The sequence below is a fragment of the Equus caballus genome, chromosome 8, assembly GCF_041296265.1.
Source record: "Equus caballus isolate H_3958 breed thoroughbred chromosome 8, TB-T2T, whole genome shotgun sequence".
Classification (NCBI taxonomy): Eukaryota; Metazoa; Chordata; class Mammalia; order Perissodactyla; family Equidae; genus Equus; species Equus caballus.
Window position 1 is genome coordinate 101,659,090 of NC_091691.1, and position 26,416 is coordinate 101,685,505.

The following is a 26,416-nucleotide window of genomic DNA, read 5'->3' on the forward strand; positions in this document are numbered from 1 at the left end:
GTAGATTTTTCTAAGGGGCTTAAGCTTAAGCTTAATGAACGATTTTTACTTGGAACCTCCTCGGTTCAAATGACCTGAGGCAGCCACATGTCCAAATCGGTTTATTTCCGACATCACTTCTTTTAGGTTTCTGGCTGCAATATTGATGATTTTAGCAATATCGGTAACTTTTATACTATGCCTAAGTGTTAGTTTCTAAAAGTCTGATGACACTGCTGTGATCCTGATTTATAAGTTATCTGAATATTTTAGAGTTTATGCTGATTTGGAATCAGGTGAAATAGACCTGCAGGCTGGTAACAAATCCGGCAGCGTCATTGCACGAGGGCTTTGCTGCTCCGCCAAGGAGCCCTGGCCCCGGCCCGTCTGTGCTCAGGTGGTTTCTGCCAGGCCAGCCCACTTAGGGTATCAGGCCTGGCGCCTCTGGGTTATTTTTCTTTTTTTGACCAGAAGGAGCACATCATCTGAAAATCACAAAAGGAGTCTCGCTGATAGTGAGCTTTAAAAAAGCAGACAGTTAGAGGCTGGCCTGGTGGCACAGTGGTTAAGTTCCTGCCCTCTGCTTCGGCAGCCTGGGGTTCACTGATTTGGATTCCAGGTGCAGACCTATGCACTACTCATCAAGCCATGCTGTGGCAGGCGTCCCACATATAAAGTAGAAGCAGATGGGCATGGATGTTGGCTCAGAGCTAACCTTCCTCAAAAAAAAAAAAAAGAAAAAGACAGCCTCTGGGAGGGGCTGTGAGACCAGTTGGGTCTCTGTACAGCCCCCTGAATGCTGGCAAGACCCGGGCTTGGAGTTGGGGCCACTCATTCAGGCCTCCACTTAGTAATGGATAGAGCTGGAGCTCACGCCTGTGACTGGCTGACCCTGGAGCTGCCTGCTTGCTGGGTCCCTGAGCCCAGGAGGCCTGCCAAGTCTCCCTCTTGTCAGGAGACCCATGTAGAGGCTGTAGGTAGCCATCAGGAGATGCTCGGAACCTGAGGAAACCATAGATGTCCCGCTACCAGGATGCTGAGCACACTTCTGGGAGGTCCTTACGAGGCCCAGAGACTAACCTTAGCCACAACCCCTTCTAGAAGTTTCCGTGGGTAAACTGAGTGGTTAAGGGGCAGGGCGTAGGGGGGCTGTGTGTTGTCCAGGACACTGAAATGATGTCCCCATTTGCTGTGCCATACCTGTTCTTCGAGGGCTGACTTGGAACAGCTTTTCAGAGACCCAACATCTTCACTCCTTGTGTAGTTTCTTCGTGGTTTTACAGAGTCCACAGCTGACACTTGGAGAAGGTGCTTTGGCTTAAGATTAGCCTGACGGTTTCAACTGAGATTTGTGAATCGTGGCCGAAGGAGAGGCTGTGGGGGTGGAAACTTTCTGATCCACCTTACAGTGCTTTCCCAAGGTGCGTGTGGAGGATGTGGCCCTTATTTCTCTTCTTTATGTGATTCTTTGAATGTCTATTATTAGCTCCGTAAAGGAGAAAGAGGAACTCAAGCACTTCTGTGTTCCTGGAGAGGATAAAATAATTTGAATCTTTGCGGCTTTACACTCCAGTTTTTAAGTCGAGCTATTGAGATCTGAAGTGTGGCTCCTTTCACAGAATAATCCAAATGCCAGAAGAGTTACTGCCGTGAAACTGATTGGCACCGGGCCTGGTCCTGCCCACGTCCATCCCGTGTGCCTGTAGGGTGTGGAGTGGAGGCTGTGTCCAGGAGCTTCACATCCCAGGCGCCGGGATCCTTCACACAGCTCCAGTCTTCCCCAGCTCAGAGCCCTGGCCACAGGAAGTGTCCAGTGACGACATGCACCAGTGACCACAGACAAAACAGGACTGATTTCTGCTCAGACCCTTTCCTCTGAGGAGAGTGTGGGGTGTGCTCGTCAACTTGTCAAGCATCGCGTGTGCACCTGCAGCTGGGTTAGCGGGGAACAAGATAGCAGTCCTGCCGGGGAGATTAAAATTTAATCTGGAGGCAGCTATTGTCCACATTTAAAACTAGACCTTCCATGCAAATTAGCAGGACTTATTTGCTAATTGTTTCTTGGGTTCTTGAGCAAAAATGTATTTATGTATCATGACGGGGTTTGCTTTTTTATAAATCCTTCTAAAATATCTTCTGGAAGCTGGAGTTTGACACAGCATAAGTAGGTTTTCGATAAAGTAGGTGGCTCGAAAGTCGATCTTCCCTCTGAGATTTCCCGTTCGATACAGGTTGATCTGCGTTCTTAATGCCCACCACACTCGGACCGTGGAACAGGCCCATTTCTGCAGTGAGGACACTGCGCAGAGAAAGGAAAAGGACCTGTCCTACGTGCTGGCCGACGTTCGGCTTAGCGCCATGAGGACTCGGGTGTCCGGGTGCCTCTAAATGCCTGAGCCGCCTGCACATTTGGTTCGACTCTGCAGGCGCTGCCCCCCGCCCCCACCCCCCCAGCCCTGGGTCTGGGCAGCAGGTTCTGGCTTTGTTGAGAGGGACCACTTCTCATTTGGAGCACGGAGTCGTGCACCCCCAGGGTTCAGAAGCAGTGGATCATGCACAGCGTTTCAGGTGTTCTCAGCGTGTGGTGGCGATCGTGCGTCTTCACCCCGCTGACCCCGTGGTTTTCAAGGCCTGTGAGGTGGACGGTCCAGTTCTTTCCCTGGTGCACAGGCTACTTAGGATTAAGTGGGCTGTTTCTAGGGTTTGCTCATTCATCGCAGGCACCAGGATGACACATAGTGTGGTCGTGCCTTGGAAGGTCCTGGAGCCACGTTGACATGCCTGATTTTCTCCTGAGATTCTCCTTCCACAGGAGAATGTGGCCATCTTTGGGGCGGCCACACTGCAGGATGCCCCTTGTTTGCCTGAGCCCAGGGCTCTGCAGGGCTGTGAGGGATGAGCATGGGGGCCTGGCATGGGGCCAGTGAGTCCATTGCTGCGGCAGCTGAGGCTCATTTTACAGATGGGGAAACTGAGCATGGCATGGTCACCGGTGAGGTTGCTTGAGGACTTTGGGCTCCGAGGCCAGGAGGACGAGGGCTCAAGTCATGGCCCCCTCATTCCAACGATGACCTTGAGCTCCTCACTTGCAAGGTGGGCTCTCAGTTCACACCGCTCTCGGAGGGGCGCACTGAAGGTGCTAGAAGCACGTGGCATGTAATGCTCGCCCTGGAGATGGGACGGTCAGGGACCAGAGAGTGGGGAGGTGAGGCAGTGCTGTCTTGTTTTAAGTTGGACACAGAAGAGAAGTGGGGTGAGTGGCAGCTCTGGCAGAGGTGTGCAGAGTGAGGAGAGGCACTGTGGTCATGCAATGGCAGGGTCCAGAGGCCACAGCGATGAGATGGCAGCGGGGCCATGCCTGCCGGGCACGGGCTGTCCGCTGGCCCTGAGGGTGAGGGCTGTGCTGCAGACACCACATATGGGAGCCTGAGTGCTCTCTGCTTTAGCAACGTCCGAAACACTTGCTGGGGTTCTGAGTTTCTCTTGTCCTCAGGGAACAGTACATCACTGTCTGGATACGTCCCTGTGGATGATATTAGAGCAGCTGTGGTTATTATGCCCTGAACCACTGAAGTTTGCTTTAAACTTAGAATTTGAAAAAAAAAAGGTTACCATCTAATGAGTATCTGGGTTTTTCTACGGGCCCCATATTTCAAACTAAATAGTTTAGCATTGAACTTGGGAGTCACCTAGTGACTGTCCTAGCTTCAGTCTGGGGTAACAATCGAGTTGGAAGGTCAGTGTTGTGGCTTGTTTGTGCCCTGTCCTGCATTCGCTTGGCGATTCTGAATTTCTTGGTTTTTATGAGCAATTAGGGGCAGGTAATCTGAGCATTCTCATCCTAAAACTTCATCTGTCTAAAGACTCATGAGCAGCAGGCTCTGGTTCTAGACTAGAATAACAGTCACAGTGTGCTGGAATCTGCCCTGTAACGCGAGGGTCAGTGGAACAGCAGAGGGACCGTCCAGAGCTCATTTCCCACGGGGGTCATCAGCCAGTAAACATATTCCTCCATCCTGCCATCCTTGCCTTCCTTCCTCCCTCCCTCTATCCCTCCATCCTTGCCTTCCTTCCTCCCGCCCTCCTTCCCTCCCTCCATCCCGCCACACTTGCCTCTCTCCGTCCCTCCCTCCCTCTAACAGGCGTGGGTGCCTCCCTTGTGCCCCTGTCATTCTCCTCCCTGAGAGTGAAGGCCAAGAGAACTCAGCGGCCGCCCTCTCTGAAAGTCCTCGTCCCTGGGAACAGAGGAACTCAGTGCAAATGCAGAGTCATCTGTCTCAGGTCAGGAGGAGGAGTCCCCCAGTGTGGGCCGTTCCCCCAAGTGGTTTCTCTCCCAACTGAGCCCAGGTTTCTAGACAGGAGCCCTTTCTGCCTCACCGAGCCACCCTCCACGTTGAATCTAGGGACTGTCTGGAAGAAATAGACATATCTTCCCCCATCTGTGCAGTTAGGAAAGGTCTTCTTGAGGAGGAGAGCTCGCTTTTCTGGAGGGCAGAGGACCGACGGTGGGTTCCGTAAGAAGCAGAGATGTGGGCATGCAGTGAGGGAGACCCCAGGGGGCTGTCCATCTGGGCAGAAGGGCTGGGCGCGGTCTGTGGGGTCCTGGGGCCTGGCCTGGCTCACACTCACCTCTTCCACCTGCAGGAGGAGCAGGGCAGCAAGAATGGGGGGATGCACATCTAGGACGGCTGGGCCTGAGTCCCAGCACAGGGCAGGGTCCATGGAGCTTACGTGGAGTCGTGGCGTGTTTTTGTGGGGTCCAAGGCCTCTGCCCCGACACCCGTCCCTTCCAGACTCTTACCAGAAATAAAAGGCCAACCCCGAAGGGTTTTTCCAAAGGCCGATGGGATCGTGGATTCTAACCGGCTCCTCCCTGAGGGGTATTCTGTGGGAAGGTAGGAGGGTGGCCCCGTGGCGGGCCTGGCAGGAGAGGGTACTGGAGACTGAAGGGCCGTGGATTATGGCAGTGATGACGTGCGGGGGGACCGGGGGAGGGGGGATGCTCGCTCACACATCCTTCAAACCACTGGGGGCTTTTTAGTGAAGAAATCCGCTTTTGTCCAGGGAGGGCCCACCTGTCCTCCCCCGACAGGGCCCTGGCCGTCCTCCAAGAGGTCGACCTCTCATGTGGGAAGGACTTTCTCAGCCTGGAGTTTTTGGCGCAGGTCAGAGGGGCCAGTTCACCTTGGGTGGACCTCTGACGGGAGAGTTCTGTGGTCCTGGACGCAGCCTCTGCCCACGGGAGCCTTTGGGGGCCCAGACCCCGCTTAAGTGACAAGAACTGAGCTGATAACCGTTTTTACAATCAGAGGGAAAAAACCAAACAACTCACAATTAGGAGGCCTCTAGCTGCCGACTCAGAAAATATTTCCTTAAGACTTTGCTGAGACTCCCCACTAGGGTATACCGCTATGTACTGGGGCTTCGGGGAGAGAAAAAGACTGCGATGACGTCGTTTTCCTTAAACGTGCTGTGATTGTCTTTCCTCTGGGCGGATTTGGGTCCTGCCAAGCTCAGAGTCTGCAGCTGCCACTGTTTGAGAAATGCTGGAGTCACAGGGAGCCTCTGGTTTTCTTCTAAGCGATACATCCACATGGGCTTCAGTTCTTGGAGAATTCAGAGTTGAAAGGATTTTACCCAAACTGTTTAAACAGAAGAACGGCCTCTTCTGGGTTTCCGCCACAGAAGGAGAACTTCGTACCCGACGGAGTTGTCCTGAGGTCCTTGTAGTTAGCTGACTGGGTGGCAGTGACTTACACTGAAAATGGGAGGGGGAAGCGGCCTTTTTAAGGAGGAGGGTTTCAGACCCACGGGTCAGACCAGCTCACCGAGAGGAGCCCGCGTTCAGAACAGTCAGCTCACGAGGGGCGAGGTCAGAGAGCGAAACTTGGAAAAGCTTATTATTTTGCAAGTTAAACAAATAACATCCACCACTGTAGAATATTTTTAAATGTAGATGAACAGAAAGAGAAATGAGTCACCGATAGTCCTCGGACGGGAATGCGCAGTGACCGCGTTCGCGTCAGCCTTCCAAGATTACTCGTGAAAATGTCCTTTGTCTCTCATTGCGTCACAGAAAACTTGAAGCGCGTGCAGAGTTAGAGAGACTGGTCTGGGGGTCCCCGTCCCCCCTGACTTCAGTGAATACAGCCTTGTGGCCGCCATGCCCCATCCCCCAACCCCAGTTCTGCAGGTCATCCGAGACATCACGTGATCTTATCCAAGAATATTCCGTGTGTCTTTCAAAGACAGGGACTCGGTTTAGGAAAGGATTTCGATACCATTAGATTCCATGTTAGACACTAGTAGGTAATTTAAAATAATCGCTTGATTTCACCAAGCTAGTTTCCGGGTTTCCCTGATCTGTATTTTCCCCACAGTTGCGGGATTCAGGCTCCGATCCTCTCTATCGGTTGGAGAATCTCTGGTCTGCGTGCAGGTTTTGCTCTTGTCGATTTTTCTCCGCAAGTCAGTTCTAGAGGGACCTGACCATCCCCCCCCGTTCAGGATTCGCTGGTGCCTCCGCAGTGTCACTGGCGGGCTCCTCCGACCCCGGTATTCTCTGTTTTTCCCTCAAATTGGTGCTGAATCCAGGGGCTTGCTGGGTTCTTTGTGTTTTGGCCAAGCAGTGAGTGCACAGCCCTCGGGAGGCACATGTCCAGTGTCTCTCTTGTGCTATTAGTGGTCGTTGATGACATGGTTTACCCGTGATTTTCAGTTTTAAGGCAAGAGACTTGGGTCTCAAGGTCTGGCCTGAGCCCTACTGGCCCCGTTAGTCATGGGCTCCTGGAGGGGGTGGGGGTCGCTGCCTTCCCGGGAGACGGAGATGAGATAGGAAGGCTTCGGTGAAGCCTTAGCACTATTGTTAGCAGTTAATTATCCCCAAGATAACCTTGGTTTTGAATTGGGGTAAATAATCTCGGGCGTCAGCGTTTCTTCCTGTGTCAGCCGTGCTCCTGAGCTAATTGGGTCTCCTGTGCAGAAATGCAAAAAGAATCACGGTGAACATGCTAGTGTTGAGCTTCACCCGCAGAGACTGTCCTGTCGACAGGTTCGTGAGTGCCTGCTACGAGGTCAGCTTTGGGTTTGAGGGGAGAAGGGCATAGGTATTTCATGGAACAAATTAAGTTGTAACTTAACAAACACCCTCACAGTGGTAGTTCTGAACCTCTTTCCTGAAATGAAGCCGTTTATGAAATCTCTAGTTTTAGGACTAGGCTCTTCCTCGACTGGACCCGTAGATGCATTGGTAAAGTTCATGACAGGTGGTCAGCAGTGGCCCGATGGAAAAGAAGCGCTACCCTATGGTCATCCGGACAGCCGACTTCTCAGATGCTCCAGATGGAGTGACCGGTGGCCAGGCAGCTGGGCCAGAGAGTGAGGACCTTGGTAGTAGATGCGGACTCAGGAAAATCTTGAGTTGTTCTCTGATTTTTGATCGCAGTGTGTAGGTGGTCGGTGCTATGAACTAAGCATCTAAAACAATCCTTCACACTTTCCCCACATGAAGGAGCACAGAGGTTTGATAAAACTGACAGGCCTTTCTCATGGGAAACGGACGGTCACAGCAGCTCTGAGAGAGGCGTGATTCAGACCGGGAGTGCAGGGCATCTTTTTCCACACGGCGGGGGGGGGGGGGGGGGGGGGTGGGCGCCTCGCCCACGCACCAAGGAGATTATGACTCGCCTCCCTCGTGTATCACACGAGGTGTCCCCACCGTCCGTCCCCCAGCATGAGGACAGTGTTGGCTAAGTCACCAGCAAACACCAGAGCCGGAGCCTGGCTGCTCCCTGCCCTGTGGACCATCAGAACTCCCTGCGGCCTGGGGAGGTGGTGCCACCCTTCACATGGTGCCCACCTTGCCTGCTGGGGGAGTGTCTCCTCTGCATCAGGTGGTGGCAGTGACAGCAATCGTCACGTGTTGGAAATAGCCGGCCCTGAGCATCGCCCGGCACAGCACTGCTCCACGATGGGAGACACGGGGCCCCATGGGACCAGAGCTCACTGCCTCCTCTGGTGGTGATGATAGCAGGCATAGGCAACGTGATTTGGATTCCTATGTTCCAGGCACAATCACAAGCATTTTAGAAAAGACTGTTCGTTTGCAAGAATTCTAGATTCACAGCAAATTGCAGAGAGCTGTGTGTCCCCTCAGCTGGCGTCCCCGACACCGACAGATTCCATAATAGCCACTGTCGACACCAGGACCCTGACATGGCCAGAGCGTGTGCCTCTGGGGAGGAGAATTAGGTGTGCAGGGTGGGTTGTGTTCCCAGCTCTTTGCTTAGCACCTTATTAATCCTCCAAACAGCAAGCGAGATGGGATTATCATCATCCCCATTTTACAAGCGGGAAAACCTCGCAAGAATTCAGGAAAAATATGTAATTTGCTGGAAGCCACCCAGGCTCTTGTCTGGAACAGGCTGCCTCTGGAGCAGCAGTGCGGAGGGTTCTGTGGGACCTTTACCTGCCACGGCTGCAGACTTCCCAGAGTCCAGCTGCCCCCAGCCAGTAGGCCCCATCCTCACGTGTGGACGAGTTGCCTTTGGGGAAGGAACGTGTTCTGGGCTCTTCAAATTAAAGCAGTTTCAGCCGTCTCCATCAAGACGGCTGACGTCCCTGTTCTCCGTATAGATTACCCCTGTTTGTTTTATGAATTTGTCCTTCATGTGAGGCTTACAAGACCCACGTCCAGTCTATGATCATTAGATTTCACTTTACAAATGACTGTCCAGAACAGGCCCGGGGAATAGTGAACACTGTCTGCCATAGTTGACGATTAACAAGGACGGTGGTGTCACCCGGAGAGGCCTTTGCAGACCCTGAGGGAGCAGGCTCTCTGTTGGGATGGGGGTGGGGCCTGGGGTTCCACGTTGTCTTTAGTAAAATGTGTTTAAGGGCTCAGGGGACACTCAGAGGTCCGGAGATTTTCAGAAATGCCCCTCCTGGCGGTTTAGAAGTGTTTCTGTACGTTTGTGACGACTGTGCAATGAGTGTTTCCCACTTGTGTGTTTGGTGTTTCGTGGAGATGCAGCCTTGGAGACCCCCATGTGTGTGGTACGGTCTAGGATGGAAGCACACCGGGCCGCGCTGGCGAGGTCACTCAGTGGTGTGGCCTGTCGGGAGGCGCCTGGAGATGTGTGTCAGGAGCCTCAAATGTTCACGCTCTTCGACGGAGGCTGTGAGTCTGTGTAAGGAAACGACCAGAAGGCAGCCAGGATCTCATCCTGGACGATCGCATCTCTGTTGTTTATAACAGCAATGACTGGGAACAACCCAGAAGTCCAACAACAGATGACCGATCAATTATTTGTGTGACAAAATGTGATGTTGTGACCAAACCACTTTTGAAAAATATGCTAAAATGCTCAAAACATGATCTTTAAATTATGTATGAAATTATATATTTTATTTTGTTAAGGTATATGCCTTTTAATGTAAAAATACTTACAGATGTACAGCCAGTCGTGGATGTAATTTCTCTGGATGAATCGGGCGTGTATGGTTGTGTGTGTAGGCGACTTCACGCGGCTTCTGTTTGTACAAATCAAGTGGACCTTCGATACGAATTTAACCACCTGTTTTCTTGGTCGCCTTGAAGGCGACTTTTAGAAAAATTGGATTAAGTAGAAGCTGAGTTTGAGGTTCTCAGTGGTCTTTACCTTCAGCAGATGCAGCCCAGGCGCGGAGGGAGCCCTGGGAGCCCTGTGAAGCGCTGCTCCTCTGCGGGCTCTCGGTGACCCAGGGGCCCGGCGGGGGCGGGGACAGCAGCGGGGGCAGGAGTCAGCCGAATTGTGGCAGCAGCAGCCCAAGTCCTCGCACATTTCTCCCGTCTTAGGTCTTTCCTCTGAATCAGAGACACATTTGCATTTTTGTGGCACTGCCAAATTCATGCTGAAAATTTCCAACCAAAAACAATAATTTTAATTGTCTATATTACAATATTTTGTGAACCATTCTGACTTTAAACTGTGCGCACACTGTGTTGCTAACTCTGTCAGTGAGTCAAGAGCAAATTATTTCCACAGATTTTTTTTCTTCTATGATATTCAAGTGCACAGTGGCTTAGGAAATACGTCTGCCCGTCACCAAACCACAGGGAATCGAGGTTTTTGTGCTTCCCTGCTCCGTCCCTTCCTTCTCTCTCGCTTGCTTTCTCTTTTAATTTCCTGGGAGTCAGGTGAACCTATCTTTTTATTATTTGTATTTGTTTCTCCTTCTGTTTACAGCAAAAGATAGTCTTCTACTTAGATCAACAGTGTGTATGATAACTCAAAATAAAATAGAACATGGAGTATCCTGCAAGGAGACGTTAACCACGTAGGGCGGTGGTGGCGGTGTCCTCGGTGTTCGTCAGCACGTGACACACTCAGCCTACAAGCAGGGGAAGTGATCTGTGGGAAAGAATCATCACCTGTAGGGAACCTGACCTGGCCCCACCTTCGCCGCTTTCCCAGAACCCGGGCAGGCAGGGCCGTCCTCCCTCCTGCTCCGAGCTCTGTGCCTGCCGGCTTCTCCCTCCTCCTGGCAGTGGTGCTGGGACCGAGTGAGTGAGGCTGGGGACCTTGTCTAGGAAATGCCTCTGACGTCCACAGCCGTGCAGCTGCTAGATGCATCAGGGAGCTTCCTCCATCAGGAAGGCTCTCTTCCTTGCTATTTAATGTCGCTCAGAAGCATCTCCGGCATTTGGTGGCGCTGGCCCCTTTGCTCAGCCCCCTGACGTGGGCATTTCTCTTGTTCAGGGCAGACACAGATTCTCAGTGCACACGTCTTTACCCCACTCTTGTTGGTCAGATTATCGGCCCACATTTCTGGAGAGATTACTGAGGTGGTGCTCAGGGAGAAACACCGGGGCTTGACCCTGCACCTCCAGGTTTACCTCGGCACCTTGTCGAAATCGAATCAAAATGTGAACAGCAGGCAGGAGCTCGGAGGGTGGGCTGTGGGCTCCATCTTCTTTCATGCTCCTGTCTGCTGAAGAAATGTGAGTTTTAGGTTGGCAGTTGAATAGAGGACCTTTACGTGAAGAGTGGCTCCTGAAATCCCACAGATAGACCCTCGGAGGGCGGGTCCCACGGTCGGGAACCCCCCACGCAGGACTGTGGTTTACAGCAGAACAGAGTGGACGTGGGGGCTGAGAGGAAACCGTCGCAAAAGGCTTCTTCCCTCCACGGAAGATGTCCTGTGTCCTGAGAGAGGTCCGGTCTTCCCGGCCTGCCGGCGCCTGACTGTTGGATGCTCCAGGCCGACATCCATCATATTTGCTGTGGGTTCCAGTTAGGCCTTTCAGCTGGCGCATCTACACAGGGACAGAAGAGGCGGCCTCTTCTTAGGGTGCGTGCCTTTGATTCACCGGGCCAAGGATGAGGAGCTGTGTGCTTGGGCTGGGGGCCGGTCAGCTGGCCCAGTGGAGGGAGACACACCCACCCAGGGGCTGTTGGCGCTGGTGGCATGCCTGCGGCCTGGTGCTGACTTTAAGCAGGGCCTGTGGTGTATCCAGCCTCCCTGTGCCCCATGCAAATGCATGTGAGCCCCACCCAGGCTCTCAGTATCCGCGTGTGCTGCTCGAGGGGACCCGCTCTGCAGACGCCGGAACACAGAGCAGGGGAGATGCTCGCAGAGCTGCTTCAGCGGCCAGCTCACCAGTGCATCGTGCCCTGACACCATTTCTGAGATTGCTTTAAAGTCATGAGTGTCCTCAAGCGTACTGGCCTTTCAAGGAATATTTTAGACATTTTGTGTTTTTAGAAATTACATACTTGATTCCAATATATGCTGGTTCCTGGGCTTTTTCTTTTTTAAAAAATAAAGCTTTTATCTGTTGTTTTTGCGCTTTGAAAGCCGCCGTTGGTGCAGGTCTGTGCTGAGCTGCAGCAGCCTGGGCACGCTTCGAGGAGCAGCAGGCTGAGTCCCAAGGCTGAGACACCGTGAGCTCCCTGTGTCTATGTGTCTAGGCCTCTGCTTTAAACAAAGCCTGCCTTTCTTGGACGCCTGTCCCAAAGAAGCCACCGGGACTTGCGGCATCTCTGCTGCTTGCACAGAGACTGAGATGGCCATGGCGAGGTGGTGGGGTGTGCCTTCACGGCGGGGCCAGACTGTGACTGACCTGGAAGTAAAGGTGTCTTTAGAGCCATGTGTGGCAGGAGCCAGCTGGGCCATCTCCATCCGCCTCGTGCCGCAGGTGGCCTGTGCTCGGCACACAGCACGGCTGGTAGGGAGGGTCGGCTCCCAAGCAGGGGTCTGGGCCTACTCTAGGGCTCTGCGCACATGGGGACACGGATGCCACTTGAGTACCAGGCCATCCTTGACGGGGTTGGACAGAGCAGTGTCCTCTCTGGCGGAATTCTGCCACATCCGAGAGGAGGGGACGGGAATGGCTGCCATGTTGGGACAAAGAGCCCCCAGGAGCGACTCTAATTGCAGAAGGCAGCCTGAGTGGACTGGACCCTGGCTCTGCGGGACATTACACCTGGCATGTGTGGACTGCAGCTTTTTATGGTTGACCTTTCTCTCTTTAAAGGGCAAGATCCTGAGCATGTTCTGTAGGGAGAGCGGGACCTTTGGAGGCACAAAGATCTGGTTTCAAGTGGCAAATCGTCTCCCTGTGCGAAGCCTGTTTCTGCCCCTGTACAAGGGGGCTGTCGGCACCCGCCTCCACTGCCACGAGGGGAATACAGGGGTCCCCTGGGCTCTGAGGACAGGGCCTGGCGCACGCCGCACTCTCCTTTCCCCTCGCCAGCACCCAGAAAACAGACAGCTTGCAAAATGGGCCTTGCGTGGCAGCACAGCCATCTCTCTGTTCTTGTGGGTCTCCGACTCGCGGGCCCTGTGCTCTGGGTGGGCAGCCTCTCTCGTTCATCTCGCGTGAGTCACAGAATTCAGGGGGCTGGGGTGGGGTCGCTGCAAACCGCATCTTCCAAACCTGCCGTTTTATGAGGCTGCCGGCCGCGGCCCAGACAGTTAAGCTCTGCCTCACAGCTAGTTAGCGGGACGGGGAGATTGGAACCAGGCTTCCCGGGGCTCAGACCGGGGCTGGCACCTCTGTGGTTTTAAAAAGATCTTCAATTAGTTCTGGAACCTGTCTTCCTAGGGAGGTTAAGTAATTCGTGCAGGCCTGTCCTGAAGGAAGGAAACTATTTTAAGGTCGTGTGTTGAAAATGTTTCCATCTTATTCGAGAACCTCATGGTGAGGACCTGACGAGGCTCTGGCCGTACGTCAGAATCAAGTGACCTCCAGCTTTACAAAGACTGATAAATCATTTTCGTAGGGACATCATCCTTGTTGATGGGAATTTAAACGTCTGACGGTGGAGGCGACCTGCCGGTCGCAGCCCCCAGAGTTGCGGCCCAGCGCTGCAGCCGAGCGGGGACATCCGGGCAGGTAGTTAATGCTCTGCTGTGTTCCCTTGCAGCCCGTCTCTGCCTGCCCTCGACTGGCAGCTGCCGTCGCACTCAGGACCCTACGAGCTGAGGATCGAAGTGCAGCCCAAGTCCCACCACAGAGCTCACTACGAGACGGAGGGGAGCCGGGGCGCCGTGAAAGCGTCGGCGGGAGGACACCCCAGCGTGCAGGTACAGGGTCGCTGCCCCACGCGTGCTCCTGTGCGGAAGCAGGAGTCGCTGCCGGTTTGGTCCCAAGGCCGCTTGGCGGCAACAGCTAACGGTGGTTTTCTTTTTCTCTCCTTAAAAAACGTTGTCATCTCCCAGCCAGTTTAGGTAAATATTTTGTACGTGTAGTTCAGCCCCGGTTTTCCCCTCGATGTGTGTAACGGCCAGAATGAGAGCTTGGTGCCTCTTCCTTCTGCTGCTGGCACATCAGCCATAATCGTTGACCTAAGACTTTGTGTAACGATGCAGACTGCTCTCTGTGAAACCGCCTCTCGGGGCAGGCGCCGCCTGGAAGACTGGCCGCGGGGTGGGCAGCGTGGGCCTGGCCTTGGTCGGGAGGGCTGGGCCGGGGACGAGGCCGGAGGGTCTTTATTCATTGAGGACGCTCAAGGGCGTAGCTCGTGGCTTGGAATCCGCGGTTGCTGTGTCTCGATGGACACTGCCTTCCGTCCCGTGTCCTCCTGAGCAGTCGTATTGGACTCAGGAAAGACGGCAGAGAGGGAAGGAGAAGTCAGGGACAGACAGCTTGGTCAAGAGGATGCCCGGGCCGCCTCGAGGACCCACCTCACTTCTGGAGGATGGCCAGTGGGCAGTGTGGGCTGGGGGCTGCCTCTGTGCCTCTTAGTCGGCTTGGCCCTGGGTGTTTGGTTTCAAGGTGTCCTGGAATAGGAAAATTCAAATATGTATATATATATATAAAACCTTGAAATAGAAATGTTTTATTTTTGAGGACCCTTTCTATAACAAATCTGTAGAAAGAAGGTTTGTCAGAACTGAGGTGCGAAGCTCCTGTCTCCCGAGTCACGTTCTTACTCTCCAGAAGCTTCAGTTTGCAGGAAGCTTCAGCTGTGAAATTGGAGGTAAACTTTGCCGCCAACAGGGGTTCCCAGGTCCCTCATCCGGTTGCGTTGCGTTGCGTCGTGTCCGCCCGTTCCCGCCACGGATGTTGGCCAAGCGTGCTCCACCTGCGAGGTGCTGCCCGCTGGCCTGCAGCCACAAGTGGACACAGGCCTCTTCCCTCCACGCTCCCTCTCTGGGGAGAGACAGACGATGAGCACGAAGTTGTCCAGTTTAGAGATCCGGGCTGCGTGAGGAGTCGAAGCCAAGGGGTGTGCTCGTGATGACCCTACGCTTCAGATCTGGGCTGGGGACGGTGCTCCTGAGGGAGGCACTCCAGCCGCCAGTCACGCGGTTCAGCCTGGGCCCCGGGCAGAGCCGAATGGAGGCCCATGCCCACCTCTGCTGCTTCCTTTGCCCAGAGTTGCCCCCCGTGCCCAGCTCACAGATCTGGGTAAAGAGGAACAGAGTCCCGCTGCTCAGCCACAGCTGCTCCTCACCCACCGCACCCTCTGCTTCTCGTCCAGACGTCTCTCTGCCCTGCGTACATTGGCCCTTTAACTGTTTGCTGCCTGGGCTGCTGTGCCAACTGTCCATTGGCTGAGAGCCTTCAGATGGGCAACCTTTGGCGGCTCTGCATCGGTGTGCCCCCCGAGAGCGCACCGTGAAGCGCTAAGCTCTCCGCTGCGGATTTAAGGTTTGCCAGAAGCAAACTCCCTTTGCACGGCTGCTGTCTTTGGTCTGGGTGTGTCAGTGTCTGCTTTTAAGGACGTCATTCTTTCCCGTCTAAAGCTCTGGACCCTCTAGGGCTGTGGTTCTCCAAGTGTGGCCCCCTGACCTGCAGCACCAGCCCCCGCGGGGGACACGTGAGGAATGCAGGTCCTCTGGCCGCCCAGATGCCGAGGGTCTGGAGCTTGGTGGCGGCCTGTGGTCTGGTCCCCAGGCGAGGACCCGCTGTGAGGTGTCAGCCCAGGCGGGGTCCAGGCGGTTGGGGGCTGGGTGCTCTGGGGCAGGCTGGCTGCAGCCGGGCAGTGTGGGAAGCCTTCCTGGCCCAGTTCAGAGTGGAGCTCGGGCTCTGTCAGCGGTGGCTCAGTGCCATTTCCCTGCCTCATGACGCTCTGGGGAAACACAGTTTGCTTGGCGTTAGAGTCACAGCGTTAGTCACCTGGCGGCCAGGGAGGCACCTCGTAACCACAGCAGGGACAGGTAGCATCTGCTGCCTCAACTTATCCCCTTCTCCACCCAGGAAGTAAACGTGAGCTCCCAGGTGGCCGTCTCGTGGGCGGCAGCATTCCATTTCGTCATGTGTGTGACCCCCGTGAGCCTGAAACCCCCGCGTGGGCTCCTCTGATGTGACGATGTGACAGTCTCAGTGCAGACACTTGCTCTCTTGCCCCAGGGCTCCAGGCCACGCAGCGTTGATAAGGAATGTTTCTCCCCAGCCGGCGCCCCCACCGCAAAACCGGGTGCCCAGCCCTGTTATTTAGAGAGTGGTGCAAGCCGGGAGGGGCACTCAGCAGGGCAGCCGTGTTTTCATTTTATTCCATTTAGGTAAATAAAAAGCTAGCGAGGGAAGGAGGGCACAGAGACACATGGCTGTCTGCCAACCGACAATCAGCGACTCGGAGTCTGTGGAAGGTGCTGGGAGGCACTTCAGCCGCGCTCGGCCGGTGCGAGGGTGAGATTTGTGGCCGAGCGCCTGGTACCAATTAATACCCACTTGGTTAGCTGCTTGCAGAAGGAGACTCGTCAGCACGAGCGGCCAGTTTGACATTTTCAGTCTCCGCCTTCCCAGGGGGGGAAAGGTCAGACAATGCCTGCACTTAGCCGTGCTCATAACCACCCGCTCTTAGCTCCCCTTCTTGCCTCGGTTTTCACGGAACGACAGTGCGTTGTGCTGAGTGGAAAAGACATTACAAAGGTGAGGAAACAAAGGTGTTAAAGAGGGAGAAATGAAAATAAGGCAGCAGAGGAATAATGGCCGAACGCCCCCATTTCTGGTGAATTACGTTGGAAGGGGTGCTGGTCCTGCGGAGGAGAGAGCCGAGTGCAAACCTTGAACGCCTTTGTCGGCGAATGCAGAGCCAGGCCTGTCGGTGCCGGCCCTTCCTGCCGTGGTCGAGGACATCCTCAGCACCACCCTTTCTCCGTGGAGGAGGAGAGGACGGCCCGGGCGTGCGAGCCCTCGGGTTTCGGCGTGTTTGCATCCCCGTGGGCTGGTCGCCCGCAGTGGGTGACGCGGCTCCCACGCTCGGAGCGGCCACCCCACGGCAGCCTCGAGCCCGCTGCCTGCGTGCCCCCGTGCTGGGTTCCCATCTCTACTGTCCAGGTGTCTTGGGCGTGGATGGTTCATCTGAGAGCCTGGATAGTATAGAGAGAATTGAGACATTTTGGAGGAATTAAGGATCTTGAAACAGTATTTAAAATATCTTAGAGATGTAGCTTCAAAAATTATTTCACATTAACTGATGGCAAAATGGGAGAGGCTGGTGACGGGTTTAGACAGAATGAGTGCCCCCTCTTGTAACTGAAACACAGAAAGAAAACCACACCCAACAGAAAATGTCAGGCGCTCTCTCTCAGCGTTTCTCATGTGTGAGAAATTAGTAATTTAGAGTTTTCTGATCTATCTGTGGTAAAGTGAATTCATGTCTATGCGAGTGTGAGGTAAGCAGTTAAAAAGACGGGGATTTTGGGGATTTGTTTTCTTTTTCGGTTAGTGGACCACAAATTGGATAAAAATAGAATTTGCGCATAATTATAAAACAAATGAAAATAGACAACTCTCTCAGTGTCCGTGAAAGCTCGGTAACCACAGAGGCTTTTTCTGTGCTGTGAGTAGTTTTAGCACGTCCTCTGACGCCAGCAGCCCGAGTGCCCACCCCATCCTCCCTGTCAGAAAGGACTGCGTATCAGCCGCCTCAGCCCGGCCACAGGTCACCGATATTCGGAAAACAGCCCAATCCCACCAGCTGAGCTGTGGGCAGCCGGTCCGAGTGAAGCCAGGCTTGGGCTCTGGGGCAGACCGATGCCATTCAGAACCGCCTCTCCCGTGGACAGATGAAGGGGCCCGTCCCCCGGGTGGGCCAAACCAAGGAGCTTTCGCTTGATAAAAACACGCTGTCCTTGTAATCCAGCTAGTCAGACTTTCTTCTGCATTTCTGCAAGTTTGTCTGTGAAATCAAAGCTAGCGATTGTCTGCAGAGGGGAACCCCCAGGAGTGCCCCAGAGGGAGCCCTTGGTCAGGCCTCGAGCCTCGGTGAGGCGGGAAGGAGCGGCCCACATGGTCCCCCTTTGCTCTGCATCGAGGAGACACAGCACAGCGCGTAACCTTTCTAGGCAGAATCAGACTAAAATTGTGGATTAGGAGAGAACTTCAGCATTCCTGTGATCTCGCCCCCCGTTTTTATTTGGGGGCGCAGATGCTCACGTGGCCTGCCCAGGGTCGTTCAGTAGGCTGGCGGTGGGAGCGAGCATTCAGGCCTCCTTCCCCCACTTGGGGCCCTTTCCCAGGCTCTCCGGAGTCGTGCACAGCCCCTGGTGGGCGTGACTGGCAGATCCTGTCTGGGATCCCAGGGCTTCTGTGACCGCCCTCCGGGTGCCCTCTCACGTCCTGGCCTGGGCTGGGTGGGAGGACAGCCGTGTCCGGCAGGGCACCAGCTCTGCAGGCGGGTGTGTGCACTGGGGCCTCGGCGAGTGGCAGGGGCCACGGAGTCCATGGCCCGAGCTCTGCAGCTGGCCTCTGCTGGCCATGTTGTGTGGAGATCGATGAAGAAGGGGACGTGGAGTTCCCTGAACTTTAGAAACTTGCCTTTTCGTCTTTTGAGAAATGATTCAGACACAGGGGGAGTGCTTATCCACCTGGAAGGAAGGCCCCAGCCGTGGGCAGGGTGGGGGTCTTGCCTCCCAGCTCCCAGAGGTCCTGCCCCTTTCTTTTGGGTCATTTTCCAGCCCAGGGTCCCCTCTGTCCTGGGTCTGGCCCTTCTGCCATCAATTCCCTGTGTCTTAAATCTGGGGCCGCTGAAGAGGTAGGAGCAGGCCCGGAGCGTCACTTCCGACGGAGGACATGGCGCACCTGTCCGCGGTCCTCTGTGCCCTGGCGAGCGCCTGCAGCGGGGCTGACACAGAGGACGAGGGTGATAAGAACGTCCTGGTCCTGCTTCTCCTGAGTCCTGAGTTCACACCGATTGTCCAGAGGAAGGCAGCATGCAGCTCTCCTGGGCTGTCCCCTGCCCCGTTGTGGAGTCTGCGCTGAGGACGAGGTCTGCGGGTGCAGGGCCTCCCCACCCCGAGGGGCGTGGTCGAGACCTGGCGGCAGGCCGGGCTCCTGGGCGTGGGTGGGAGCCACGTGTGGGGGCATCTGGGAGCTGCTCGCTCCCTTCCCGTCTCCCGCCCCTCTCGGGCCCTGGTCCGTGCGTGGACACTGGCTCTGGCTGGTCCTCTTGAGGTTTCTGTCAGTGCGCTGTGGGGGAGTGGCTATGGGGGAGTGGCAGTGCCCCTCCAGCTTCTCTCCGGAGGGAAAGCAGAGGGACCCTCAGGCCTGTGTGGAGTTTGCCCTTGGGGTGAGATGCGGGCAGACATGCCCTCCCCCTGGATTCCCACTGATAAACCAGAGAGTTCTGTCCCTGAAGAGGACCCAGGGTTGCCCTGCTGCCCCTTCTTCAGAAGAGAAACTGAGGCTCAAGGAGGCTGCCTGGCTTGCCGCATCCTGTGCTCTGGTTGTTTCAGTTTCTGTTTTGTTTTCTGGGGTGTCCTCTTCTCCCTTGTTTCCTCCCAGCTGTTTCCAGGTGCGTTCATCCCTCCCCCCGCCCTCTGCGCTGCGTCCTGACACCTGGTCCCCCGTCCTGAGAGCAGCGCTCACGTGAGCACGTGCTGGAGCCCATCTGGAAGGCCCCTGCCCTCCGGCCCTGCAGGGGCAGGAGGAGTGACCTGGGGGATGTCGCTGACCTCTGACCCGGGGGTCAGAGAATTAAGCTCTGTTTAGCAAGTCACCAAAATAACCTGCTTCGTGACATCTACCCCATCCCCCGGGAGGCCAGGCCGTGTGAATAATTCATGGGGCCCTGAAACGCGACACACGGCGAAGGCTCTGGGGGTTCCTAAACAGCGTTTTAGCTTGTAGCTTGTGTTCTTGTCAGCCAGCGGCTCCCTGGTCAGTCATGAGTGGCAGTGGGAGCCCTGTCTGGCCGAGGAAGGCATTGAATCCGGAGCTGAGGCCGGGGGTCTGGCTCTTCGGGGTCTCAGGGCCTCTCCTTAGGGCATGTGACTTTTAGGCTTCACTCTGCCCCATAGACCACGACACGTGTTTTTCTATCACGTCCGACATTTGCGAGCTGAAACTAAGGACTGAACGCACCAGGAAACAGCTCACTGTTTTCAGACCCGTAAAACCGGCATTCGGGCATTCACATGGGGTTGTTGTTAAAACCCTTCTGGCTTCATGCAGTGCCTCCCCGCCCCCAGGTGCCAGCCGGGCTGGAGTCTTCGCTGCTTGAGAAGCAGGGGCCTTGGGGGCGTTGGATACTGAGGACAAGTGTCACACCCCCTTCTGTCCAGCTTCGTCCTGTTCTTTCTCATTGGATTGTCATGAGTAGGTATCTGCGTCTCCCCTGTAGACAGGATGTTAAGGAGGAAAGCCAGAGTTCTCACAAAAGCCAGAGAAACGGATGTTAGTGGAATAAATTATTATTTGATGGCAGACCTACTTAGGCCCAACCAGGAGCCGGGCGTCGGAGAATCACAAACAGCAGCAGCTCTGCCCCAGCCCGGGGCCTCGAGCCGGGAGCCAAAATGCCACGTGGTGGGAATTAAAATGCAGGTCTGAGCTCAAACCAGACCCTGGCCGGCCCCACAGCCAAACGCCGCCGACCTGCCAGAGGCGTGGATTAATTTTTCAGGGGTCTGCCTGGGCAGCGGAGCATCTGCCCTCTACTCTTTCAGCCGCGTCTGGGCGAGTGGTCGTGTCCTTTCCCTGTCTGTGCGGTACGCAGGCCTGAGGCGCGTGCCACCTTCACAGTTGCCATCTCTCCCTCCGCACCTGCTGCCTGGTCCGGTGTGTGTGTGTGGTGTGTCAGGCTGACTGCCTTTTTCTGTTTCACTGACACTAATGTGCTCCCTGAAAAATTTGTCAGCTTTTATGACGAGTGAGGATTTGCCATTTATATTCCTTCCTAAAGCCGAGCCAGAGGTCCCCATGAGAGGTCAGGAGCTCCTCTGTACTGGGGAGGTGTTCAGTGATGCAGGCAGCACGGGATCCGTGGAATAAAGTGAGATGAAGTTGGCCAACAATAATAACAATAACACTTGAGAAAACAGTTGGAATTTTGTTGTGATCTGCTGACACCCGGCAGAGGTTTACCATCTCAGACAGGTTCATGGGGTCAGTTTTTAAACACCTGTTTCAGAGTTTCATTGTCCAGCAAAACTGATGAAAAGTGCAGTTTAAGTTTCTGTACAGCCAACGCATCACTTCAGAATAAAGTCTGATGAGCGGCTTAGCGATGGAAACCCTTTCAGAGCAATGAACAGCGTCACCAGCCTGCAAAAGTCTCCTCGTTCAAAGCCTGGTGTCTGAGTTCCAGGCTGCGGAGATTCCAGAACACGTCACCCCAGGCGGAGCCTCTGATGACGGTCCTGAGTTGCACCTCATCTTCCACATCTTTTCGGGAGGTTTTCCAGAATGTCCTTTGAGGGCAGCGTGGCGTCCAGGGCTGTTTTCACAGAGACGCGTGTTCACGTGCCCTCACGGTCCCGTCCCAGCCTTGGAAAACTCAAAGCTGGTGCAGGTGGGAGGCGGGGAGGACAGGCAATCGTGAGAAATAATAAAAATAATAAGAATAATAATGACAAAATTGGGAGATCCACGTCTCCTGCTGGCCCTCCCTGCTGGCTGTGGGCGCCATGGTCTCCCTGGGGGCCACAAGTCACAGACGCCCGGTGCCCGTGGGTGGGGTTGGACCCGGCGGGAAATCCCTGCTCCATTTGTTCAGAGATTGGGCCTCTTCCTGCTGGTGAGCCCTCAGCCTGGGCGCCCGGGCAAAGCCAGTGCCATTGGTCTCTGAGCCCAGCTCGACCCCCGGGGGAGGACATTCTGGGTGTTGTCTCCCTGGGCCACCCTCCGCCCCCTGTGCAGGGCCCTGTGGGGAGAGTTGTGGCCTCTGCGCAGCCTCCTCTCTGAAGACAGAGTGAACCGCGGGAGGCCTGGGGCCTGGGGCTCTGTGGGACCAGCGCCTGCACCCGGGTCACGGGGTCGGGGCCACAGGTTGGCACTCGAGGCAGCCACGTCCCTGAGGAGTCAGGGCGATGGGCTGGCAGGCAGTGACCACTGATCAAAACCTTCCTTGTCCTTGTCCTTTGTTCTGCTGTGGTGTTTTGAGGACTGTTTTGTCTCGGAGAGAGAAGGCCCCGGGTTGGAAGGGTGCTGGCTTTCTGAGTGGCAGTTACATAACTGTTCTCTGAGCGGCCCTGCCCAGGCCCAGCTGTGGAGCTGGGGAGACACGAGGACCCGCCAGTGTGCTCCGGGGTCGGGTGGGTGCGGTCTCGCCGAGCTGGGCTTGCCACCCGTCTCAGCTCTTCTCTGGGAGAACACTGGGCTCTTGTCTGTGGATGGAGAGCTCTGCTCTGCGTCAGCACAGATGGCCAGCTTGGCCCTGCCATGGGCCCAGCCGTGCTGAGGCGGGAAGCACAATCGCGCCTTGACCAGCCATGCGGGTGGCCGTCCCTTCAGCGGCACTCGGTGCCAAGGAGAAGGGCTGGCCTGGACGGCAGGCCGACGTCCCGTCGTGTGGACGTATGGGTGTCTGGCTGGCGTTGCCACGTGCCAATGCAGGGAGTCTCTGTGAGGTCTCCAGTACCCATGGCCTGCGCAGCACCTCCGTTGGCCCTTGGGGCCAGGCCTGCCCTCGGCCACCCTTTGAGTCACTGACGACAAACTCCAAGGGCCAGGCACAGCTTCCAGAAGGCTCACCTTCCCCCACCACTTGTGCACTCAGGGAGTGGCCCACTACCCCCTCAGGCCACCCTATTGTATTCACGTTAAGTTGACCAGGTCTTGCCTTATTAGGACTCAAATGGGGGTCCTGAGGAAGGAGGCCATTCAGGAGTGCAGCTGCCATGAGCTCTGACCCTGAGTGGGGCCCCGGGTGGAGGGGAGGTTGGTGGAGACATGAACTCTGCCTGTCAGAGTCCTTGGGCCTTTCTCCCCTGCCAGCGTCCTGCCTGGGCCACAGTGGTGTGTGCCCTCCCACCCTGCACGCCCACTGCATTTCTGGGTCCACGAGACGAGCGGGGCTGGGTGGCAGCTGCGTGGCCTGGGTGGAGGGACCTCTGTGAGGTAGGCGCCCCCGTGGGCCGGCTCTCCCCAGGGGCCTCGCCTCTGCAGCAGAGCCCCAGAAAGTCCTCTCTTCGGAGGTTCCTTGTGCTGGTGTGTGAAGGTGCCGGGGGGCCTGTCTGCGAGCTTGCGGGAGCCTGGATGAGTCCCCCGAGGCGGCCAGCTTGCGCAGCTGGCTCTGGGGGTGGCTGGCGGCTCCGCTGGGCTTGTGTGGACCTGACGTCCCTGCGGGTGTTACACCGGCGGCGCTGCGCCGCAGCCTCTCAGTGCCCGTGTTGCTAGAAGTCTGCGGCTTTTCTGCAGTTGCGCAGTGGCCCGCAGGGTCCCTCCGGGTCCTGGGATCTTCTGAGCTGCGTTTCCTGCTGTCGTTTTGTTAATGTTCCCCGAGGGTTTCTAAGACCCACGCTTTCCATTTCCAGATTATTTTTTCCCTCAGCAGAAAGTTGGGGCTTCCCAGCACATTTTTAATTAGAAATGCTAAATGTAGTGTTTCCATGCAAAACGTTCTTTGATCCAGAGCTAAGGTAGCTTTCTTTCCTCTGGGCACTTCCATGTGTGTCTGTGGATCCCGTTCGTCCTCCGCAATGCCAGCCGGGGCTAGGGGCGCACACTGCATCCCGCCGGCCGGTTTCTTGGATACCATCTTTGGGTCTCTTGTGCTGGTCACTCGGGTTCAAGTGGGCATCTCTGAGGTGTGAGCAGGCCCAGGGGTCAGAGGTGGCAACTGCAGGCTGGGCCCCCGACGCATGCAGAGTCGGGAATCGCTTCCCCGAGGCCAGGCGGCTGGGCTGGGAGGGGACCCGGGCGTGAGTTGGTGTGTGCACGGGGCTGGCCCATGTCCCCTCAGAACACAGAGCATGTGGTGGGCTTTCCTCCGAATGAGGGTTGGAGGGCTGTGGCGTGAGCCCTGGGCAGCTGCTCGAAGCCCGGGGAGGCCAGGACGCCTGTCATGCGGGTCCAGCTCAAGCCTCGCATTCTCCCCCCGCCCCTCGGCCTCGGGCTCAGCCAGAGACCTCGGTTCATTCTGTCTGCTTAGTATGCACAGCCCACCTGTGGGTGAGCCAGGCGCCCTCGGTAGAAATCCCTGCAGTGTTTGTACGCCGCTGCCTCTCCGGGAGTGGGAGATTCTGCCTGTTCCCCAGTCCTCGGAGCGCTGGCTGAGACGGGCCTCTGCCCTTGACACCAGTGCTCCTTCCAGCATCTTCTCTGAGTCAGTTGCTGGAATAGGAAGTGGGGTCCAAGGAAGCACAACCTTTGGACTGAAACCCTTCGACCTTGAGGTGCCCCAGCTGGGCCCTCTTCTTGCCCGGCTGGCCGTCCTGCGTCGACCACAGACAGCAGGGCCCTCGCCCCAGCCTGCTCCTTGCTCCTCCATCAGATGCGTGTGGACCCTGCATTCCCGTCTCTGCCTGCAGTCCTGCAGCCGCCTCCTGGCATCTGGGAGGCCTGAGGTCTTGACAAGGGGACAAGGTGGGCCACGAGAAGCTCCCTCGAGTGGCGTGCGCCCTGCTGGCCTCACTGGGCGCATGGAACACAGCGTCCTGGCGGTGGTGGCATGAGCTTTGCCGGGCCCAGAAGAAAGTGGATCCGAGCTGAAAGAAAGTCACGGCGCTCAGGTGGCTGTTTGTGCAGGCAAAGCGTGGAGACCAAGTTCCCAGGTGCAGACGGAGGAGGTCGTCCAAATCTTTCTCGTTAAAGAACGAATGCTGAGTCAGCTCAGCCAGGCCACAGCCACAGCCGCACAGCTCTGCCCATCCTTTCCCCTCAAAATCCCGTCACGGCCTTCTTCCTCGTCCGGGTCCTAGGACAGCAGGGCGGGCGAGGGGCTCGACAGCCTGGAGACGCGGTGATCCCACCTCCCATTCGTGCTGTCCTGTCAGGGCACGTCCACGCGTGAGAGCGAAAGTAGCCACAGGTGCTTCACACGTCGCCTTCTCCCTCGTCACCACCCCCCCGCACCCAGTAAAGTCAGCAGTGGGACAGGGCAGGACAAGAGGGCCGGGCGCCGAGGCGTCCCCAGTGGGGCGTGGCTGCTGTCTGGGTGTCGCCCGCACTTGGAGACTCACGCCCACTGTGGGAGGAGATACACACAGCCTAGAGTGGCAGGCGATTATCAGAGGCCTTGAGAAGCTTCCAGTCCATCGCGAAGTGGGATTGCCGTGGGGATGGCGGTGCGTCTGAGCAGCAGGATGGTGAAGGCAGCTGTAGGCTGAGCTGGTGTGGCAGGAGTGGGGCCAGTCCCTGGCCGTGTGTGCTTTTTAATCGTTTATGCACATAGACTCGTTGGATAGGCCTTCCTCTTGTGTTCTGTTTTCTAGCTTTTCTGAAAGTTAGCATCCTAGAGCCTTTCTGTTGGTGGAACTGAGTCTGTGCCTGGATCACTTCTCACAGCTGGTGCTGGAGGCCATCGTGTGTGCGATGTGTCAGCCCTCCACAACGCTGTGACTCTAGCTTATCTGAGGGAAAACGGGGTCCAAGTCACTAGTAAAGTAACTTCACTCATGGAACAACTCTAGGAATTAAAGTGACACTTTATGGTGTAAATTCAGTATTGCCATTGGCTCAGTGTGCACACTTGTGCATGTGCACACACACAAACATGCACATGCGCGCGCACACACACACGTACACACCCACACACATGCATTTATGCACACGCACCTACACACATGCACACGTGCACACACAACAACATGGAAGCGGGGGAAGATCCACCCCGTAGAGAGCAGTGAATCACGATGGCCATTCTGCAGACGGGAATCTGATGGAGCAGTCATAACAGGAACAGCAGTGACTGCTGCCTGCTGAGTCCTCCTGATGCTGGGAGCTCCATCCGCGCAGGAGCTCTCTCCTTCCTCCTGCTTCACAGAGAAGTACCTGCCTCCCCGTGTCACCTAGCAATCATTGGAGGACTGCGGTGGGCCTGAGTCAGCAGAGCCCAGAGCCATCGCCGCCTCTCCCTCTGCTGGGGTGCAAGGGTCACCCTGTGTGGTTCAGACCCTGCTGTCTGTGCACAGCTTCACCAGCTTTCTGCTTGTTCCCAAGGCTCTGCCTCCCGCTGCCGGTCCCTGTGGACATGCTGGCAGGCGGTGCTCCTGCCCCATCAGCCGCCTCTGCCCTCCAGCACTCAGGGAGGACCTGCAGCTCAAGTCAGGAGGCTGGGTCTGTGCACTGCTCACCAGCACCTGTGCTCTGAGCTCTGGTTGGCTCACACTTGCTGGTGAGTCTCACAGCACATCGGTCTGTGCTGCTCCGAGAGCGTTATTCTGGCAGGAGCCCCAGGCCTCCCCGGGAGTCGACAATAGTGCGCTGGCCCCTGCCCAGCTTGAGCAGCGGTGGGGGTGGGGTTTTGGGTGGAAGACCACCGGGCCTGGTTCCTGTCCCCGTAGCTGTGATCGCCCCCGCGGGTTTGGGGGTTGACTGGAATTCCATGAGGACTCATGTGTGATCTCTAAGGTGGCCAGCATATTGTGGCCACTTACAGAGGCGCAGGTAAAACTTCCAGTTGAAGAAACTTTCCCTAGAATTCCCCAGAGGGCCGTGAGCTGGTGCTGGTGAGTCAGAGGTGTCTCACGTGTGTGTGTGTGTATGAGCATGAACACGTGTGCGTGTGTGAGCATGCGTGTGTGTGCACGTGCTCACGTGGGTGCAGAGGGAGTGCCG

General features: G+C 56.1%; 1 protein-coding gene across 14 annotated transcripts in view; it reads left to right on the plus strand.

Annotated features, from left to right (window-relative positions):
• The window catches only part of NFATC1 (nuclear factor of activated T cells 1), a 125,981-nt gene that overhangs the window by 19,530 nt on the left and 80,035 nt on the right, over positions 1 to 26,416 (plus strand). For all 14 annotated transcript variants that reach the window (XM_023648027.2, XM_023648025.2, XM_023648022.2 and 11 more), the window contains exon 3: positions 13,392 to 13,551. In XM_023648027.2, coding sequence (XP_023503795.1) covers positions 13,392 to 13,551 — 160 coding nt within the window. The remainder of the gene's footprint in view (positions 1 to 13,391; positions 13,552 to 26,416) is intronic.